Source organism: Lagopus muta, chromosome 3 (genome assembly GCF_023343835.1).
Source record: "Lagopus muta isolate bLagMut1 chromosome 3, bLagMut1 primary, whole genome shotgun sequence".
Lineage (NCBI taxonomy): Eukaryota > Metazoa > Chordata > Aves > Galliformes > Phasianidae > Lagopus > Lagopus muta.
In genome coordinates this window covers 4,663,056-4,685,309 of record NC_064435.1, presented here as the reverse complement: position 1 = coordinate 4,685,309, position 22,254 = coordinate 4,663,056, and the positions used below count along the sequence as shown (strand labels likewise).

Sequence of the window (22,254 nt, the reverse complement as noted above, 5' to 3'; positions counted from 1 at the left end):
ATTTCAAATAACAAAAAGAAAAAAACAACAGAGAAGCCTTTCAGTGGGAAACCATTCTCCTAAATAACTTGTGCTTTATCTCAGTGCTTTATGTCAGTGCTATGTTGACTATCTTCCAAATGTTCAGCCATAACAAGCAGGATGATATGTAAAGACAAAAGCACTTATAAAAGTTTGGACCAACGCTTCTAGTGTTTAACATGCAAAAAGTAAGCTCAAACAACAACAAAAGAAACTTAAAGTTAATAGGAAGGGAAAATAAGGAAAAAAAATAGAATGAGTATAGATTTTAAGACAGTTGCACATGAACCATGACAAAGGGAAACAAGGGACATCATGCAATAGAGAATTCAAAGGACTGTCAGTCATTGGAAACAAGGTTGAATGAGTAGTCTTACTGCACAGGTAAGGTGCTGAGTCAGAAAGAAGGAAAAGGTTGTGGGCCAGACAATCTAAAACTGCCATTAAATGAAAGGGATATGCTCGCTGTACAAATGATTCTGAGGCTAAATAATGTTGAAGAACATAAAAATTACAAGAAATCAGACAACAGGAAGGCACAGGGACTGCAGACATGAGTACACTTCAATAATAAAATAAAACTTTTTAAAATATTAAACGTTCTGAATTATTAAAAGAAAACCACAAGGATTTTGTTCTTGTGATCAAGTAATACCTATTTCCACACACCAGTAAACCCACAAACAACATCAAAGAATCAAAACAAGTCAGGCTGGATGGAAATGTCAGAGGTCCTCTTGCCCAATCCATGGCTCCAAACAGGAACGGCTTTCACATCAGTACAGGTTTTTTCACTGTCCTATCCACCCAGACTTTGAAGATTTCAGAAGATGGTGATCCCTTATTCCCTCTCAGAAACCTCTTCCTACTGTATGGCCACTGAGACATTGGCAAAATAGAATTGTTCTATTAGGAAAGTTTCCCATTACTTCAACATGGGAAATTTTTGCTGTGCACCTCTGGGAAGAGTTCTGCTCCGTTTTCATCGCAGCTTCCCAACTGGGAATGACAGCAAGAGGAATTACCCACTAGTCCTCTCTTCTTCTGACTGAACAGATGCAGTTCTCCTTACCTGTCCTATGCTGCTGCACTGACACCAGTCCATGTGTATTGCTGCCAAGCAGGGTGCTCAACATTTGGTGCTGAAGACATTGTCTCTCAAACACTGAGTTGAGAGGAGTAATTGCTGTCCCCATTTGCTGCCTACATTCCTGATTCCACACAAATGAAGCAAAATCAACTCATTTCTACCAATTAGACAACATTAGTGCACAGCAGATTTTCTCAAAGCACTCTATTTTTAGAACACTGACTAAAGAACTATGTTAATCACTTCAATTATTTGTATCTAGTCTGCCTTTCTACATCCTCCGGCGCTTACCAATGAAACTGAAATGCAGTATTAATTCAGAAGATAACTATCTAGCTTGTAGTATTCATGCTATTACAATTAATTTTCACAGTGAATGGATGGAGTGCACACTCGTATAAATAACTGTATTCCAAACTCCGTAGCATATGCAGCCACTTACAAGAAATTTCCTCATTAAGAATTTATCCAAAAACATTTTGAATATATAATTTCATCATTACTTACACAAGACAGATTAAGCAACAAATCAAAGCGTTCTTAAAATAAGTTTTACGTGGAGTCCTTCCTGATGCACACATTTACCATTACTTTTTCTATTCATTCCTAACATTTCAGTATACCTCTGTAAGCATAAGACAAAATGCTGCTGAAGGAACCGAGTATGTTAGCTTCCTAGAAAGAATTTCACAGTACTCTAACAACAACCTTTCCTCTTGTTACCTAGTCCAATCTACCCCCTTCCAGTTTAAAACTGTTTTCTTGAGTGTGTTCATTTCCTGTGGAAAAAATATCATATGTGGCATATTACCTGTAATTTAGGTCTAATTGTTTGATTAGCCACTGCAGTACAACTATCAATTTAAAAAAAAATCCTGAGCATATAAATACAGCCTAATTTACTGGCGTAGTTTTATTTACTTTGTGGGTTGTGTGAGTTGGGACTCCTTTTGTAAAGCAATATTAAATATTGGGGAAAAGGTGAAAGTATTCAACTAAGGATAACACTGGATTAGGAGTGACTGGAGACTAAGGTGGTTTTGCAATTAAAGAATGTTTAACCTTTTAAGAGATATAATAACCTTAAAAAGTCCTGTTAATTGCAATGAGGAAAAAAAAATCCACTGTGTTTCAGTAGAGAGCTTGGGCTTGAACCTTCTAACCTGAGACACTTCTCTGGTGTTTTAGCATTTTTCTCCCCAATTCCATCTCATCAATTTAGCATCCAGTGGTTGCAAATAACATATATGCTTGGGAATAGCATATCCATATGCTGAAGCATCTATTATAAATCAAAGCTTCTTAAAACGAGTTATTTTCATTCCTCATTTTTTGAAAAAATGTGGTCAACGTGGGAATTTGTAAAGCTAGGATAAAAACAAGTAACAGGAGGAAGAATACAGTAATTATTAGGCTTCAGGATATGATTATTACTTGAAAACCAGCATAAATAAATTATTTAGCATGAGTTTGAATCAATGCAGAAAGATACAGAATTGATTCACAGGTCAGCAGCAGTAAAGCATTTTAACTCTCCGAAGAGCAGACATTTCAATTCAGTACCTCATCAACACTGCAAAAATGTGAGAGAACTTACACTGCTGCACTGTTACACCGACGCTGTACTGACTTAAACAGATTTTGAACTATTTGATTTGTATAAAATGGTATTAAAATTCTAACCTAGTGAAGAAGTTAGAAAATGTTTTTGAAGATACATACCATGTTTTCTACTCGGAGCTCAAAAGGCATAGGGTTGTACACCATCAACTGAACTTCACACACATCTCCCTGGACCCACTGGAAGTCTAACACAAAACAAGTACAGAATTAATGCAGGAATTGCCTAATGGTAGTGTTATAAAAATGAGCAGCAGCTGAGCTGTCAGAGTGTTACATTAGCTTTAGTTTTGAAATTAACACTTCTCTATGATCTGCACAGCCCAAGTCCTGTTCAAGTACCAATGGACAGAAGCTTCAAATCAGAGGCAAAGCAACGTGTTAAAGGACTGGAAGCGTTCATTAATAGGTTTATTATATTAATGCTAGTAGTGCTCCAGAGCCCAACATCACATTGTGCCAACATTACTTTGGCAAAATTAACTCCGGCACCATTTCAAAAGAGTACTTAAACACTTCCTTAATGGTAACCATTTGAAAGCTTCAGGACTTCCATACTGGGTGGTTGGCCCAAAGTACGCATTACCTCGTATCAAGGCTCAGTCAAAAAGCAGCCAGATAGGGAATAAACACCAAAGGAAAAAAGGATATGAAAAATCATGGGGGAAAAAAAAAAATCTTTATCTATACACATTTGACAATATGGAGTGAAATAAAGATTGTTCTAAATTAAGAAGAAAGCATCTGCTCACCAGCAAGATGCCACCTCCATTCTCCTCCTACTGATTTCCCACAGAACACAATAAGAAGTTTGGGAAATGCTGTGGGAGGGGAAGATGACATGAAAAAAATATTGATGCTGATTACTGATCAATGGTTACAAAAGGTAGACTTAAGCAATAACAGAAGACAGTAATTTCTGGATATATTTAGGAAAGACCCATGACCTGTAAATAGAAACTGCAAGGGCAGCTTACTTCTTGACCTACCCTGCCACAAGTGACAGAGTTCACGCTTTAAGGACAATGCACCACACTCAGTATAAGATTTTTGGTTGCATTTAAGGAGGTGAGGAATTTAAGAAAAGGAGGCCTGTGGCACATAAACCGTTTCTGGTGGGCTGCTCCATGCACAAAGGTTATTTGGCACCACAGCTCCATCATCTTTTCAGCCACGTGGTGCTCCTTTCTGCCTCCTGCATTTCTCCCCATAACCACGTGCACTCTACATTCAGATTTTGTACTGAATGTGACGTTTACCATACAAGGTGAGGTCCGACAGTCCAAATAAACAAAAGGTGGTTTTAAAATAGTCATTAAATAATTAAATAAATCATGGCCATAATCTAATCTATAACGAATGCAGATTAACTTTTAACTAGTTTACACAATGATTTTAACACATTGTTAATGCTCTTTTCTCTGGGATATTAGAAAATGTTTTGTAAAAAAAAAAAATCAAGATTATTAATGCTGTAACTCACAATTAAAACCATCTGCACTCTAACAGCACATTCACAATCACTATCTGATTACATTTTGCAAGCAGTGTTAGAGAGCTCAAGGGAGATGTGCTTAATGCAAATCTTTAAGTCCAATTAACACTACTAGAAATTAACAGCATACATTCTGAGATATTAACAGCTTATATTACTGTGGAACCAGGGAAGTAAAACAGTAGATTAAAACTACATGTTCAAATGCACATTTGCGTGGGATGTTTTGTAGTTGTTGTTTGTGCTGTTTTGTTTTTAATTAATTCATTAGTGTCCAAAGTCTTCGGCACTTTGCAGTCCCCAAAAGAACTGGTAGCTTCTCTTGAGAGCTGTCACACAGTTTCAAAGCTATTTAAGCCCCCATTATGGTTACCAGTGAACTGAAGTGGGCATTTTAGCCCTTGCAAATTACAGTAATTTCCAGATTAGAAGAACTACCAGAGGATCAGAATTCCTTTTTTGAGAAATGCATGCAATGCAACCACATAAAGGAATTCCAAAAATGTAAATCACTGGGGAAAAAACCAACACACTGAAAGTAATTACTTGCTGCTAAGTTTTACTCAAAACAAACAAAATTATTAGAACTCTTATGCTTTAATCTATTTTCCCCCAAAGAGAACAAGATCCTAAGATCATTTCTTATATTTTTGCAGCTTTGACCAATTTCTCACTGTCAAATACTCCCTAAGCTACCTCCCCAACAAAACTATTGACATTTATTTTCAGGAAAACAAATAATACATGTTGTGTCAACTTATTCACTCAGAAACCATAGCCAGCAGCACCAAGAGTCCTCACTAGCTACCTACAGTTTGCTTCCCACAAGATCTACATAAAACAGAGCAGGACAGTGCTATAGAATTGCTGCCCTGGAGGAAAAGCTTTTGAAAGGAAAGGTAAAATCCAGTTATATGGTGCAAGGTTAAGATCTATACTTACATCATCTGCATGTAGATATGAGAGATTACTTGCAAGACTTTCTAATAGAGCTGTATTACACTACCAGCAGCACTGCTTACACTATCAGACTTTATAACAAAAATCCCTTTATGTCATAATCCATGAGGTTTATTCCTCATGACTTGCACACATTAAATCAATTTAAAAAGAATAAAATAATCCAATTTATTGTTTTCAATTAGAAAAGCTTATCAAGTTGAAAGCTTAAAAGCTGAAAATGCAAGATTTTTCTGAAGAGCTTTGTTTCCCCTTTGGTTTCCATAATAAAAACACAGACCATTTATTATTGTTATTTCTAATTAAAATAAATCAAATACATTTTAAAAAAAATAACCATGTTATCTTCAAAGATTCTTCCTTGTTATAATGGAGCTATGGTTTTGTTTTGTACATTCTTTTCTTTGCAAAATTTTTCTACCAAACATTAGACGTTTTAAAAGTAAATGTGCTGGCTATGTGCTTCAAAAGATAAAAGCCTTAAAGAGCATCACAAGTAGCTCAGACATCTTCTTATACTAAACAAACTAAATAGCTAAAAGGAACTATAAACCGTATAATTTAAAACTCCTGTGGTACCAACTTGCACTGCCTCCAAAAAATGGAGGTTCCCCTTTGAATCCCTCAAGGAAGAAGAATACTGCATAAAACAATCGCACGTTAAGACTGGCAGTAAGATTTTATTTCAATGAAAAAAATATAACAAACATCATCAAATTAAGAGACACAAAGAAATGTTATAAGATGTAAAGAAATATTTTCCAAAGAAATATTCTAGGAGATACCATCAGATCTACATCTTTTTAATTCCTTAACCTTTCTTAGCCATCTTTTGAAATCAAATTACTACTGCAGCAGGGTCACACTTTGCTACCACGTCCATCCAAACTTGAGATGACACAAATTTGGGTACTGAGGAGCACCTGCTCCTCTAAAAATGAATCTGATCAGCTGTGTGACTTTCTTCCCACTTCTCACCTGACTGAACTGTCCCACAGGTTCAAAAGTCATTGGGGAGAACAAACTTTTACTCTTTGGAATCTCAGGCTAAAAAACTGATTAATTCAAAAGAAATTCAGGCTTGCTATCCCTGATCAAGATAGAATTTCCAATGTAACAAAATAATGTGAAATACTGGAAAATATTCTTACCTATTTTCTTCGTTCGCTCTTCCCCACGACTATGAGCAATAATTGGAGAATATATGAAAGGGCTTTTGGTTGACACATTCTGACCAAGTAGACTTTTAATTTTGTGAGGTCGGAGGCTGGTGGGAAGGTTCAAGAGCTTCACAGATCTGGTAAGCAAAAATAACTTTTATAGAAGGTCATGTTAAAAACAAATAGCAAAGGAAAAACATCTTCTAGAGAAAGCATCAAATGCAAAACTAGCAAGGGATTTAAAATCCAGCTGTTAGTTTCCAAGATAAGTGAGAACTGAATTATAAGAACACAGAAATTCAGAAAGCAAGCAAAAATTTAACAAAGCTAAGTCAAAGCCAGGCAAAATTTCATTGGACAATGTAATACAAATAAAGAACTTCTTCAAAGTGAATAAAACAGTTTAAGTACATAAAACTGCATCTGGAAGGAAGGAAATGTCACAGGAATTGGAGAGGTCTTGTTTAAAGATCATAAAGCAATTACTAACAGACAGGAAAGGACTGATTCATTAAACCATCTTGCTGACCAAAATTCCTGTGATACAAAACAGGGAAACCATTGGTCTTCCACTGCTGATGGAGGAAAAAAAAAAAAGAAATCAATAGAAAAACCTTTATTTTTTTGCTAATTGCCACATGCATCCCACCACAGTGACGTGGACAACCATGAATTAAAATGTTCAAAAGCCTTGCCAGTACTAAACTTTAAAAAATACATTTCTATAAGATCGATTATGTATGCACCTAGATATGATGATGATGATGATGAAAGACTACCAAAACCCTCAAAGACTTCAAAAGGCAGCTGAGGAGCCAAGTGCAAGAATACCAGAAAACCCAACCTGTTCAAAGATGAACTAACGACTTCTCCTCTTTCCCTGTTACTGGTTTATAAAACTTATTTCACTGAAATTCTTTAGGAATTCTACAAAGAGGCTGTGGATGTTACAGTACATGGTTAAATTCTCATGTTTTTATATAGTTCATCAAATATCATGACTGGAGAAGTAAGAAACCTGCCTTCTTTAACTTAAAATCAAGCATCTTCACCTCAAAAAGGTGTTCCCTTAAATGATAGAACAGTTTTGCAACGTTTATATGAAAGAAATTGAGTCACTCACTCACCACAGTTACAGAATTATACTAAATTTCAAAATAAGAAACTATCACAGAGAACATGAAAATCAAGTCCTCCACATTTAGAAGCTCAGCACAATGAAGAACAGTTTTATCAACCAAAGAAACCAATATTCCCACTAATAAAAAGTGCGTACATACATGAAAGCCGTTTGTTTTAAATCATCCAAAGCATTCAAGATAATGTGCTATTACTGAAAAATAATGATGCTGTAACAGGAATATTATAAAGACAAGTTACCTCTGTGATACAGAACATTTGATAAGAAGTTACAAGAGAATATGAAAAGTGTTTTGGAACAAGACATATCCCACATCCATTCATTATCTGTTGATAAATGTGACAGCATCAGTCAAATGCAAAAAGAGAGTCTATGACAGACTCCAGAATACTCTGAACGAAGTACAGTACCTCTTCTGATTGGATCTAAGTTCAAATTAGAATGCAAATTTAAGCAACACATATGAGTGATACGTATTTCAGGAAATTAACACTAAAAATTGAGGAAGTGCTAATAAAAGGGATTTTATGTCCTCAATAGCAAGTACTTTGGCTCAGCCATCACTATTTAATAAATAGAGCTGGATACACTTTTTTTTTTTCTAAATCTTAATGCATAGTGGAAGGAAAGATCTTCAACCACTTGCTAGGAAACATTATCTTTTAAAATTCCTTTGTGTGAAAAGCTTGATTAAGAATATTTACTAGGCCTGGTCCCAGCCCTACTGAGTTCACCAGAGTGGCAATTATGGTATTGCAGTTGTTCTGTAATTCCCAATGTGGAAGAATAAAATCTTTTATTAGGGAAATAAAAAAGCTGTATTGATTAAAAACAAACTTGCTTAGAAGGGAGACCAAAATACTTCTAAACTCTGCTTAAGTCTAATAAACGCTGCTTCTATTAGAATAGGAAGACAATTAATCTTCCATTTTGTATTTGATAAAATACTAGGGCTTTTCATAGTATACTTTCCAATCTCATGTGCTTTCAATTTCTAGAGCTTCAGACAAACAATTAAAAGCTCAAAGAGCCTTTCAGATTACACTAAAGTATTTGACATGCCAAAAGTTCCAAAGGCTAGAAAACACATAAAAATAATACTTAATAATTGTCAATAATAGACAAAGTTTAAAAATATGGCAGGAAAAAAAAAATGAAACAGATCATATGAAGTATCAGGAGTAAACACTTAAAGGGCAGCTACAGGCATTAAATACTACATACCATGAATAATCAACTATAACTTTGCCAAGCCAAATCTCCTCAATTGCTTCACGGGTACAGGGGAGAAAAACGTAATAATGCCATTGCATTCTGGCCTCATTAAGGTAGTTCAATGTTCAGCAGTACTGTAATTAAGACATCTGTATCCAAAATTGGTATGACACATGAAACGGATTAATAACTAGCAGACAATGAAATGCCAATTGTAAATAAAACAATGCTGGAAGATCTCCAAGATCTGCATCTTTCCCGCAGGAATACACAAGATGTGGGGCGACCCATGTGGCTAACCAGTGCACTTGGCCCCAACATGGGACAAAACACAGTCCAGGACACTGCTGGTTTGTCTGCTACGTATGTTCAATCTCAGGCCTATGCTCCAGTCTAATCTGTACCTTAAGAGGGTGCGTTCTGCACAACAAATTGCTCGTGAGAACAAAACTATTGTATTTAATGTACTACATATAGTTAAACAAGGTCTTTGTCTTCAATGAAAAATCAGAGAAGTTAGAACAGTAGAAGTAGCCACAGAATCAAAAAACGCTCATAGAATAAAACATTTATGTCATTTTAAAGACTGAAGGTAATCTGAAAGTAAATATCGTTTTTGCTTTTTGTTACACTTGTATTATTATCTTCTTGTGATACCAGAACATTTCATTTTATTTTATTTATGTCTGATGACATCCCACAGAGAAATGAAACGTCTGTGAGTACTCTTTTCAATAACTTCCAGTACATTTTTTTTCTGAATGGCAATTACCAAACACCACTCATGACACAGATTTTCTTTTAGCCTTTTAATTTCATGCCAAACTGCAGTTATTCCATCTCTGTGTCTCTCTCAAAGACTTTATACTAGGCTTTAATCTAAAAAATATATTAGTCATTGGAGTGACCTGATAATCTAACTTAAATCTCAACTGCAATTATAAAACACTTTTCTTAGATTGTATCAGAAACTCCTGAATGACAGTTTTATTTTAAAAAATCCTCTCTTTCTGACTCTGAAGACCACAAAAAGTATTTTCTGCTCAAGGGCTCTATTTTTGCCCAAGAACTTCTCAAAACAATTTGACATTTTGACATTTTTTCATGTTATTGTGAACAGCTTACATAAACTGAGAAGGCTACATCCTTCCAGTATCCTTTAAAATTTGACAGGTACTGTGGAAAAGTTAAAGATTGCATTCAGAGTCCTACCTCACAATAGGCAATTTGGTGAATGGAACAGGAGGCAACTTCAAACCATCTGGAAGAGTGATGAATTCCATTGTGCCAGGGCATTTTGCTGTGTAGTTTTCCAAGCTCTGTGTTACATCTTTCTTTTCTAGAAATAAGTTAGTTGAAAATAAGAGTAAGAAACACTTGCAACATCTACGCAACTAAAGTTTAAGATGAAATTATGATCTGAAGCTTTACTTGCCTTTGTGGACTTTAACAGATCACTGTAATGGAAAACCAACTACTGCATGAGAATACTTAACATGACGCACCAAAATCCTTAAGTGCATGAAACAAAACTAATTAAGTGCTCTTCAGTAACCAAGACAGTTTCATGTACTTTTTTATAATTTTTAGAACTGTCATTGTATGCCTATTTTTGATTAGTTTTTTCTTCCATTGGCAAGATAACAATTTCTAAAACTGAACTCGCAAATCTAAATATCCAGAGCAAACTGCATCAGGCACATGAAGGTTATTTACAACATCACCGTTATGTGAACAGGCCTTGTCCTAAACAACACATAGAACGGTGTCAATGCCAAAAAAGAAACCAATGAATTTTGAGGTTATCTTGCATTGAAACTACCTACTTCTTAAAATAATTATGCTATGCTGCTAAATGTTAACAGCCAGTATGAATTTTTTTCTTTGGTTTTGCTTAAAATACAAGAACATTCAAGCAAACATACATTATTAATTTCATCTTCATGGCTCTGAATTTTCTCCAATTGTCAGTTCCAACAATTCACACAATTGTGTCTCCAGAAAAAAAAAATGGGTTATATATGGCCTGAATACCAAATTGTTGTTCTCTGATGAGTCTCACCAAACAGAAATAAACCTCAAAGCTTATGTTTAGATGGGAGGGTATGTGAATACTCTTACACCTGTAAGGGTTTAAAGTATAATGAACATTCTTCTGTACATGTGCTATCAATAAAAATAACTATACAGTAACTAAATAGCTTCAAGAAATTGCTTCCGAGATCTAAATACACAAAGATAATCAAAACACAAAAGAGAGGAGTGACAGCAAATGCTGTTTTCCAAAAAAATTCCTTAGAAAGGCTATAAAAAAAAAAAAAAGATAGTGTTTGTTTACACTGATGTGAAAAACCAGCAGTGAATTTCATATAAAACTGTGGGGAAAAAAAAAGGTTTACATACACTTATAAGAAGAGTTTGGCCAAAGGCTTACGTATAATTAGATAATTTAGATATTAAATTTCAGTGATAAAGTAACATGATTTCTCTAGAACTACCTGCTGTTTTCTCCTGTGCTATTATCAAATTATTATAATTAGCTCCATTAAAACATTGTCTCTTAATCGTTTCCAGGTGATTAGCTGTTTGCCAGCTGTAGCAGTCTTCATGGAATGACCCAAAACAGATTCATTCAGAAACTACATTTGATCTAGTAAGAATCTGCTTTAAAGTTTAAGATTTCAATTGATGAGCTCAATACAAATTGAAAATGGATAATGTGAAATTATCAGCAAGCTTCTTTCAAACAGAGCATCATTTTCTCTGTAACACTACAAGTACATTGTGCCCATATGAACAAACTGAAAGACTTCCTGAAGATTCCAAGATGCAGAAGCACATTTAGAGGCAATTAAGCATAGTTTGAATGTTATCACCAGTAATTCTTACTACATAAAAGGTTCAACTGGGTTACTGTGTGCTCTCCACTCTACAATCCTTTCAAAGGAAAATATGGAGTATCGGTAGGGAGGAACGAGTGACTGGATAATGGATAATTCCATGAATCCCTGGACTTTCAGATCAGAGGTCAGTGCAGCTATCTCCTCAGAGTCACTTTGCCTTCTCTTCTGCTCTTCTCTTTGGTTTTTTTTTTCTGCTTTATAAAAATACACTGGGCTACACGAGCAAGGGGTTAGTCAGGAAAGCCAAGCAAGCTATTACAGCCTTCTCTGCAGCACAGATCAGTCCATGCCTACAATATGGAGTCTAGTTTTGTGCTTCCCAGTTCAAGGCAACTGTGGAAAAACTGATGGAGCAGCACAGAAAGGTCAGCGCAGTTAGGGCTCTGAGGCACAGTCTATGTGGACAGGTAGAGCTGTCTGATGAAAAGAAAGATCTGGAGGAATCTAATCACCAGAGGGGCTGTCCAGAAGGCCTGTGGAATCTGTCTCTGAAAGTTTTCAAAACACAGTGGAATAAAAGCACAGCTAGTAAAAGCTTTGACTTAAGATGGTCTACATGACCATCAGAAGCACTGTAAAAGGAGTATTTTTACTAGTCTGTTATTTCAGACAGTTGTTGCTGCCTCCTGGCCATCAGCCACTCATTTTCCTCCCAAGTTATTAACACTTCTCTCCTTGTTTATAGCAAAAATCAGAGCAACTTCTTCCAGGAGGAGCCCAGATAAACCACTGGCATCGTAGGAAGGATTCTTATTATTTTCCTCTAAAAGATAAGAGGACTGCATTTAAAGAGCATGAACATTTCAGAGAACAACTGACATCCTGAGTCTACATACCGCGGCAAGACCTAACTATTCATTTCCACATGCGAGCTGACCAATTTACAAACATTTAATAATAATGCAACATCTATAAGCTATTCATTTGTTCCTGTATAAGGATGAAAATCCAGTTATAACACTGGAATGAAAACAGTGTGCTGATTTAAGTCAGAGCCGAATATGACTACTAGGCTGTTTCTGTCCAACATGAATTGTCAGAAGCTACAAAATTACCATCTTTCACAATATAAACCTGGGGACAGTTCCTTAGCAGTATACAGCTGGGAAGAAAAACACTTGACTTGCTTTGTTTTGCCTGCCTGCTATTTCTCATGACCTATAATCACAACAGATTGCCATAACTAGAAACAGCACCTTCCAAAATGAAACAACACAAGCTGATGGGACAACAGACCATTTTTACCACCTGTGAAAATATGAATGGGAGAAGCACGTTATTTTCTTCTTTCATGTAAGCTATTCCTGGTCCAGGTAGGTTTACCTGTTTGTAGAATAGGTGCTACTGTGAAAGAGTTGATCTCTAGCACACAGCCAGCAATTCAAAGATTCAGGATATTACTTCATCCAAGGATTTTTAATGCAGACTCATAAAGCCTGGTGAGAAGTAAGCAGTAGCATCCCCTTTCACACTTTCAAGGCATTTATTTTTCTATTTCCTGTACTACTTAATTTTATTTTAATGTCTGTCAAACCAGGTAATGCAGTGCTGCATTTGAAATGCTACTGCTAACACCACATACATGTGTTTTCTTTTTCATAAATTCAGTTCTTCAGGATGCATCTTGCATGATTCCACGAATGAAACACCAATCTATCATTGTAGCACACTGATGGCTACAGGTATTTTCTGGTACACAACATAAGTCTTTCACTGAAGCCTGTGCTGCCCATATAATCTGGCATTCATTGGCTTCTAAGGCCAGGAATACACACTTTCTAAGCACATAAATATTGATTGCAATTGCCTTTATTATGAAACTAATGCCACACAACAGATAAATTGCACTGCTTCCACTGAACTGTCTTGAGCCACTCAGCATATTTTAAGCACGTATAGGAAATATTCCAGAAAATACATCTCAGGCATATCTAGACTCCAACCAGCATCGCAGAGCCAAGATTTGCAGCAGTTCAAGAGAGAGTACTTGCATAAAAATTTCAGGCTCTGACAGTCAGGATGTTATTTGCCTTTTGTCTTAAACTGAGACAGGGGAGGTTTAGGTTGGATATTAGGAGGAAGTTTTTCACTCAGAGGGTGGTGAGGCACTGGAACAGGTTGCCCAAGGAGGCTGTGGGTGCCCCATCCCTGGAGGCATTCAAGGCCAGGCTGGATGTGGCTCTGGGCAGCCTGGTCTGGTGCTGCACATAGTAGGGGGTTGGAACTGGATGATCATTGTGGTCCTTTTCAACCCAGGCCATTCTATGATTCTATGATGATTCTATGATTTTTATAAGAGGAAGAGCACATAACACCTGTAGAGCCTACGGGGATGGAAAGCATCACAGCAACCAAAGACATCGCTACAGCATGCGCTTAAGTCTTCATGAGACCAGAGGTCTGCCACTCTGAAGAACTGGCTTTTATTTCCTAGTATGAAACACTGTCAATTGTTGCATTCAAAGCAACACTTGCAAAAGGAATTTGTTCATAGATTTCAGAGTCACATTTTTTATTTCACCGTAGAAACTCAGCATGCTTTCTGCACAGGCAAGGCTAAAACAAGACATTTTCCTAAGCTGATGCTGTATGAAGTACAGTTTATAACAAGCTGTTGACAAGCCAACAGTATTATTACTTTTCACTTTGCACTGCATCTCAGCGGAGATGCAAAAACAACCTCCATCAACAGGACATACCAAGAAGCATCCACGATGTAAAGGAACAAGAGCTACACAGTCTTTCCTGACAGCCACTTCTGAAAGCAGATGTTGGAGCCTCTCTCCCCCGTCTGATGCTTCTGCCACCTGACCTCAGAGGTTTGAATGAATGATAAAAACTTCTCTTTTAACCCAATTTGCATCAAAGCCTTGTAGTTGTCATAACCCACCACAGACTGCTATTTTTGAAACAGCTCTGATTTTTTTTTTCAAGCATCTGCCTCACTGTCACTGTATTTTGACACAACCAGAAACTACACCAACTTTCTGGAAAGACTTTTTTTCAACTCCTGATCCATATTTTAGATGACTATCTGTGGCTTAAAGAGACAGATATCATTGGTTGCTACCTTTCTCTTTGGAAGGAAGGGATGGAAAATGGTTACTCTTCGGAATTTTTTGCCATCTAATATTTTCATCCTTGCCAGCAGGAAAGCAAATGACATTTGGCCCATTCACCTGTGAATTATCCTCTGAACACCTTTATTTTCTCATCTGGACTTTTCTCATTTGTCATGAATTTTTGTCTCCATTTTCTCTCCAGATTCATTTATGATCAGTATCATAAAATAGCTGCATTGAAATAAAGTTGCACAGCACAGCTTCACCAAGGAAAGATTGTGCCTGACCAATCTAGTAGCCTTCTGTGGTGGAGTGACAGCGTCTGAGAACAAAGGGAAGGAAACTGATGTCATCTACCTGGACTTCTGCAAGGCCTCTGACATGGTCCCCCACCACACCCTTATCATTGAATTGGAGACTTCATTGAATTTGAGACTTCACTGAATGGATTTGAAGGGTGGACTTTTCAGAGAGTTGGTTGGAAGGTCATAGCCGGAGGGCTGTAGTCAATGGCTCTATATCCAGGTGGAGGCTGGTGGCAAGTGGTGTCCCACAGAGGTCTGCCTTAAGATTGGTACTCTTTAAGATCTTCATCAGTGACAAAGATGATGGGATGATGGTTGATGAAGAACTGAGACATCAGTGTGTGCTTGCAGGCTGGAAAACCAACAGTATTCTGGGCTGCATCAAAAGAGGGGTGGCCAGCAGGGCAATGGAGGTGACTGTCCCTCCACTCTAATCTCATGAGGCCCCACGCAGAGTACTGCATCCAGGTCTGGGACAAAGGAAAGATGTGGATCTTTTGGAGAAGGTCCAGAGGGGGGCCGCAAAGATTATACAAGAGCTGGAACATCTCTTCTATGAACAAAGGCTGGAGGAGTCAAGCTTGTTTAGCTTGAAGAAGAAAATGTTCCAGATAGATCTCATTAGGACCTCCTAATATTTAAAGAGAGAATCTAAAGAGGAGGAAAATCAACTTTTTACACAAGGAGATAGTGATAGGACAAGTGGGAGTGGTCTTAAACTAAAGGAGAGAAGATTTAGATTGGATGTGAGGGGAAAGTTTTTCACTGAGAGAATGGCGAGATGCTGGAACAGGTTGCCCAGAGAGGTTGTGGATGTCCTGCCACTGCAGGCATTTAAGGCCAGGCTGGAGGGGGCCTTGGGCCACCTGAACTAGTACTTAGTCTAGCAGTTGGCAAACCTGCACGTGGCAGGGGGGCTGGAACCTGATGATCCTAGAAGTCCCTTCCAGCCCAAGCCATTCTTTGAGTCTGCGAATGCCACAGTCACTACTGAGCACATACTTTGAGTTTGCTTATTGTAACCTCACACTACAATCGCCCTGTCTCCTGCACAATTATTTCCATTACCGTTTTCTTGTTGTTTCTGATAACTAAAGATCTTGCAAGTCCACCAACATTCTTGGTAATTTTTTACTTAATCATTTAATGTCAACAAAAGCAACATTGGCTTTGTCCCAAACCTGCTCTGAGTCTTCTTCTAATATGAGAACACAAAAAACTGGAAGCTTCAGTTGCACAGTTAGATACCATTTGTGACTGAAATCCACTGAATGTGAAGGAAGTCTTTCTGCTTGTGTCACAATAATGTGAAGCAACATTTCACAGTATGTCACAAAAAAAAAAATCTCAACAGGGCAGGAAAGGAGGTCAGTTATATATGAACATTTTTAAGCACTTTGGTAATCACAATTTAACCATACCATACAAACAGCATTTCATGCCTTGGCAAATAACAGAAAAACTGTAGAATATAATTGTTTTAATTGTATGCCTTAATGCTGTTACACTTGAAGAAATGTAGAACATCTGTACTTAGTCACAGTCATTACCCTCTAAAATTGAATCAAATATTAAAAACAGAGTGTTGGATCCTTGGCTGATCTTGTATTGATGAAGTTAATCTGTCCCCTGCAAAATAACCTACAGCAAGGCAGAACAAAGAAAGAGAACAGTTTATGTATGATCTGCCAACTGGAAGACAAATGATTTTCTGGTTCCTTATGCAACTCACTAAAATATTACAGAAGAAAGTAGAGAAACAAATAGCTAAAAGCCTTCTGACTCCAAAATAACCCCTGGTGGTAAACTCCGAATGGAAGGTTTTACAAAAAAACTCATACCCAGGATTCTTTGTGCTGGCTGAGCTTTTCCTTTCCCACTGAAAACAGCACATGGCATTTCAGGAAGAAGTCAGAGGAGACGTCATGCAGCAGTCAGCCCCACAAGGTGGCAGCCAGCTGCCTACCCAGTTCTCTTAGGAGCGAAGTGTCAGACATCTCCCTGACAAATTGCTAGTAACAAGGCAGAAGACAGACAGTCTGACAGTAGAAAATGAAAGAGAAATGGTAATTTCTGCACCCATAAAGATAGATTTTTCCCTTCACAAAATTGAAAATTGCTTGATGAGCCATCTTCCAACTAGAGAAGACAAAGTCAGCGTCTGCTGCTGGGGAGATATTCTGCACCACCCTGCAGCCAAGGCACTGCTGATCCTTCAAAGAAAAAAAGAACTTCTGAAAGTGCACAAAATACTTCAAGAGTCTCACAAACTCTGGAGAAGAAAGTGAATGCTCAGTGTAGCCACTACAAACTGCTTTTACCTTGAAGTTAATCACGAGGTCACATGCAAAGGTCTTCATGATCTTTCAAGCACTCCCTCAAATTCTAGTTGGGATAGAGGCAGGTGGACAGTAATCACTTAGCTGCATATTCAGCACACCACTCTGCTATCCCAAAAAGGTAATGTTCCAAGTGAAATGAAAACTGCCTTCCGAGCAACCCAATGAATCCTATGCTTTCATTCCAATATACTCTACTGCAATGTGTTTCAGCACACACCTATGGTTTCACACTGCCCTGAACAGCTACACTTCAGTCTCCTACCTCCATTCAATAGGACATGAGATATACAGGAATCACATGCAAGTTAACTTGCCAACTGGATGTCAACATACCAAACGAAAGTTAGATCTAATGGCCTTTTTGCCTTTGTCTCTTGAGGCATTGTTAGCATTTAGCTTTTATGTGTACAGACAAGAGTTATGAAACTGGAACAAACTTGACATCTCTGACCTGTTGTCCACACTATGTTTTGTCCACACACTGAATGGCTACTCTTAAAGAAAAAAAACAGAAAGGCGCTGGTAGACAGCATATAGTATGAATTCTATTTCTCTGAGAAATCAAGCAAAATAAATCTCTAAATACAGTAGAAACTAGTAAACTTCACAGTCTGACATGAAAAAGAGCAAATACAGCAGGAAAATAAAATTAATCTATGCCAGTCAGAGATCTTGGTGACTAAGACCCACTTTCATGAATAGATTATCACAGGCAGCAGCGAAGTGGCTCCATCTATACAACAGTGAGTGCAAAGGGATTCGGTTATGTGCTGTGTAAGAGTTCACCTGTGAAAGAGAAATGATTGCCTTTACTCCTAAGTTTGGAGGAGTGGAGGAAAAGAGGAAAACATGTTCAATACAGACAAAATATAGAAGTTGTCTGTGTAAGAATAACATTGCCTGCTTTTGAACAGCACCAGGAAAAAAGAATGGAAATAGTCTAAACGTACAATGGTCTTTTATTACAGGATCCCTAACATTTATATAAAATGTATAATATTATGCCACAGTGAGCTTGAAATTCACACCTAGCATAAAAATGCCTTTAGATAAAATCTCATGAAAAATTGACACAACTGAAGTCAGAGTTCACAAATGACATTAAAATTTCAGTATTTAGTTCTCTGCTGTCACTAAGGTAACTTCAGATGTCTGTAGTTTGAACAACATATCAAAATATACTTTGCACGTACAAAACCAATGTGTCATTCACTGAGAAATATTGATTATATTCTATGTTAAGAAATACCAGAAGATCCACCTTAACATGAAGTGTAGCAAATTAAGAAAAGGTAACTTGCATAGCAATGTAAAAATTAAGGACAATTGCTACCAAGCTGCCTCTGTACAAAGCAGGTTTTGTAAATATTAACAGATACAACAACGTAATTCTTATACACTCTTACTTCTCATTTTGTGTTTTAGGTAGAAGAAACATAGAAAGACAGATGGTAACAACGCACCGATTTCTGTAGGTGCTTTTTTCCCTACTATACTGTCCTGCAAAGACAGAGTCAACACAACTCAAAGTTTCAATATCTCTGTTAGTGATACCAAGAGACTCCCCCTTCTTGAGAAAAGGACACTTTAATTGTTTAAAGAATCATTAAGGCTGGAAAAGACCTCTAAGACCATCTAGTCCAACCACCTACCTCCTGCCAGTGGTACCCACTAAACAGTGTTCCTTAGTACCAGATCTCCAAGTTTCATGAACACTTCCAGGGATGGTGACTTAACCACCTCCCTGGGCAGCCCGTTCCAGCACCTGACCACTCTTTCAGAGAAGTTTTTTTCTAATATCAAAGCTGAACCTCCCCTGGTGCAACTTGCGGCCATTCTCTCTCATCCTTTTGCTAGTTACCTGGGAGAAGAGACCAACCCCCACCTTGCCACAACTTCCTTTCAGAGAACTGTAGGAAGCAATAAGGTCTTCCCTGGGAATCCTCCAGACTGAACAATCCCAGTTCCCTCAGCTGCTCCTCATAAGATTTGTGCCCCAGACCCCTCATGGCTTTGTTACCCTTCTCTGAACATGTTCCAGGGCCTCAATGTCTTCCTTGTACTGAGGGGCCCAAAACTGAACATAATACTTGAGAGCCTCACCAGTGCTGAGTATGGTGGGATGATCACCTCCCTGCTCCAGCTGGCAACACTATTTCTGATACCATCCAGAATGCCATTGGCATTCTTTGCCACCTGGGCATACTGCTGGCTCACGTTCTACCAAACACTGACCAACACCCCCGGGTTCTTTTCCTCTACACAGTCTTCCAGCCACTCTGCCCCAAGCCTGTAGCGCTGCCTAAGGTTATTGTGGCCAAAGTGCAGGACGCAGCACTCAGTCTTGTTGAACTTCATCCCAACGGCTTCAGCCCCTTGATCCAGGATCCCTCTGAAGGGCCTACCTACCAACAGGCAGATCAACATTTTGTCTCAACTGTCTAGGTAGACTACATCAACAGCCTTTCTCTCATCCACCAGGCAAATCATAAGCCTGTGGTTTCCTGGATCCTCCTTATGACCTTTCTTGTAGTTGGGGAACACGCTGGCAAGCCTCCAATCCTTTGGGACATCTCTGGTTAACCAGGAGCACTGATAGATGGTGGAAAGCACCTCAGCAATCACTTCTTCTAGCTCCCTCAGCATCTCCACATGGATCCCATCCAGCCCCACAGACTTGTGACAGTCCAGGTGATCTGTTAATTCTCAAACTGTCTCCACCTGAATCATGAATTTATTCTGCTCCCCATCTCAGACTTCCAGATCAGGAGGTAGACTACCCTGAGGATAACTAGTCTGACTTTTAAAGACAAATGTACGGAAGGCTTTCAGAACCTCAGCCTTTTCCTTATCCTCAGTGGTCACGTTCTCCACTACATCCACTACAGGATGAAGACTCTTTTTAGCTCTCTTCTTACCGTTAAAATATTTATTAAAAAGTTTTTTGTTCTCTTTTACTACAGTGGCCAAGTTGAGTCCAAGCTGAGCTTTTGCATTTCTAATTTTCTCCCTGCATGTCTTAATAGCTTCTTTGTATTCTCCACAGGTTGCCAAACCTTTCTTCCACAGGAGGTTCCCTCAGGCTCATCTCTAGCAAGCCATGTTTTAACCCCTCATCCCTTCAGACTTGCTTTAAAGCCCCCTTACTGAGATCTGCCAGCTCCTGGGTTAGGATTCACTTCCCGCTTTGAGACACATGAGACAGACGTGCAGCCATCAGGCCAAGTAAACTGCCCACAAAGATGTGAATTCTGTGGTACAGCTTGAAAATTCATTATATTTACGAATGACTTTAAACAAGCTTGCAAGTTTTAATGACCGATTTCCTGTTTCTCTTAAGACTTTTGATAAGGTAAAGCCTAGAGATTTTTTCTGTGCTTTATCAACAAGTGTAACACACAGCTCTGAACTGAAGACTAAAGTGAGTAAACTACAAAAGACTTTTGTGTTTTGTTTTGTTTTTGTAATACTACACATTTTGAACCACTGTTAATCTTATCTACCTTATAATAGGCCTTCATATAACATTGACTTCAAGTGTCAGTCATCATAGTTTGTGCTACGAAAATAATTTTATTCCTCTTGGTGACTTTGTTACTAGTTTACTTAATCTCATGTATTTGTTCCACTTCGTAATTGATAAATTCACTGAATTGCCATCTGAATCAGAGTATTCAATCACAGAAGGATATGCACATTATTATTTGAAATTACGTTCTATTGGCATTTTGCTTTTCCTCACAGCAATCTCAAGTTTCAGAATAGCTCAAAATACTATGGTGTCATGAAAATTACACCTTTTTGAAAAAGCTGTTCTAGAGTTTAGTTATTTCATAAGCCAGCTCCTTTAAAAAACATCAATTACAGAGTGAGCTTTTAAATGAGTAAAATAAGCCCAGAGAGTTTTAGCCTCCTGTTTCTATTCTGTATTGAATAAAAAAGAGATTTTAAAATATGCAGTGTTCCAGATAAACTCCCAGCACCAGGAGCATGTAATAGTGCTGAAGATTTACAGCACAGAACTGAACAAAAGAGAACTAGACCAAAACGAGCAAAATTCAAACAAACGCTGAATATCATTCACCTGATTCACTTTTATGCTTACCTTGTACAGGAAAACTTAAACAGCAGCATGCATTATTACTCTTTGCAGTACTGCAAGAGAGATGGAAGAGTCACAAGAAAAAAAAAAAAACAACATGGCCACCTGGCTTATGTATGGTGCATATCCATGTCCTATTTATCTGATTATGCAAAGAACCCTGATTTGTAAGATAAGTGGCTTCTAAGAAGTTTCCTCCTACTTCACAGAACTCCTATTATAATAAGTCAGAAAGCATTTACATTCAAGCTTTTCTTTTTTTATAAACATACATTTTCATTCAAACATATTGTGTCACAGAATCACAGAAAGGCCAGGGTTGGAAGGGACCTCAAGGATCATGAAGCTCCAACCCCCTGCCACAGGCAGGGCAGCCAACCTCCACATTTAATACCAGACCAGGCTGCCCAGGGCCCCATCCAACCTGGCCTTGAACACCTCCAGGGATGGGGCATCCACAGCCTCTCTGGGCAGCCTGTTCCAGCACCTCACCACTCTCAATCTGTAAAGAACTTCCCCCTGACATCCAACCTATATCTCCCCTCCCTCAACTTAAAACCATTTCCCCCTGTCCTGCAGTTATCAACCCTTTCAAAGAGTTGATTCCCCTCCTGTTTGTAGGCTCCCTTCAGGTACTGAAAGGCTGCAATGAGGTCACCCTGCAGCCTTCTTTTCTCCATGCTGAACAAGCCCAGCTCCCTCAGCCTGTCTTTGTAGGGCAGGTGCTCCAGTGCCCTGATCATCTTTGTGGCTCTTCTATGGACCCTCTCCAACAGCTCCCTGTCTTTCTTGTACTGGAGGCTCCAGACCTGGACACAGTACTGCAGATGGGGCCTCA

At 38.2% G+C, this 22,254-nt stretch overlaps 1 protein-coding gene across 7 annotated transcripts in view; it reads right to left on the bottom strand.

Annotated features, from left to right (window-relative positions):
- Positions 1-22,254, bottom strand: part of TRAPPC9 (trafficking protein particle complex subunit 9) — a 474,287-nt gene that overhangs the window by 418,788 nt on the left and 33,245 nt on the right. For all 7 annotated transcript variants that reach the window (XR_007376065.1, XM_048940414.1, XM_048940418.1 and 4 more), the window contains 3 exons: positions 9,915-10,041; positions 6,338-6,483; positions 2,834-2,919 (listed from right to left, as the gene is read on the bottom strand). Coding sequence is in view for 6 of the 7 variants with exons in the window: in XM_048940414.1 (XP_048796371.1) it covers positions 2,834-2,919; positions 6,338-6,483; positions 9,915-10,041 (359 nt within the window). In the remaining variant the exon portion in view is untranslated. The remainder of the gene's footprint in view (positions 1-2,833; positions 2,920-6,337; positions 6,484-9,914; positions 10,042-22,254) is intronic.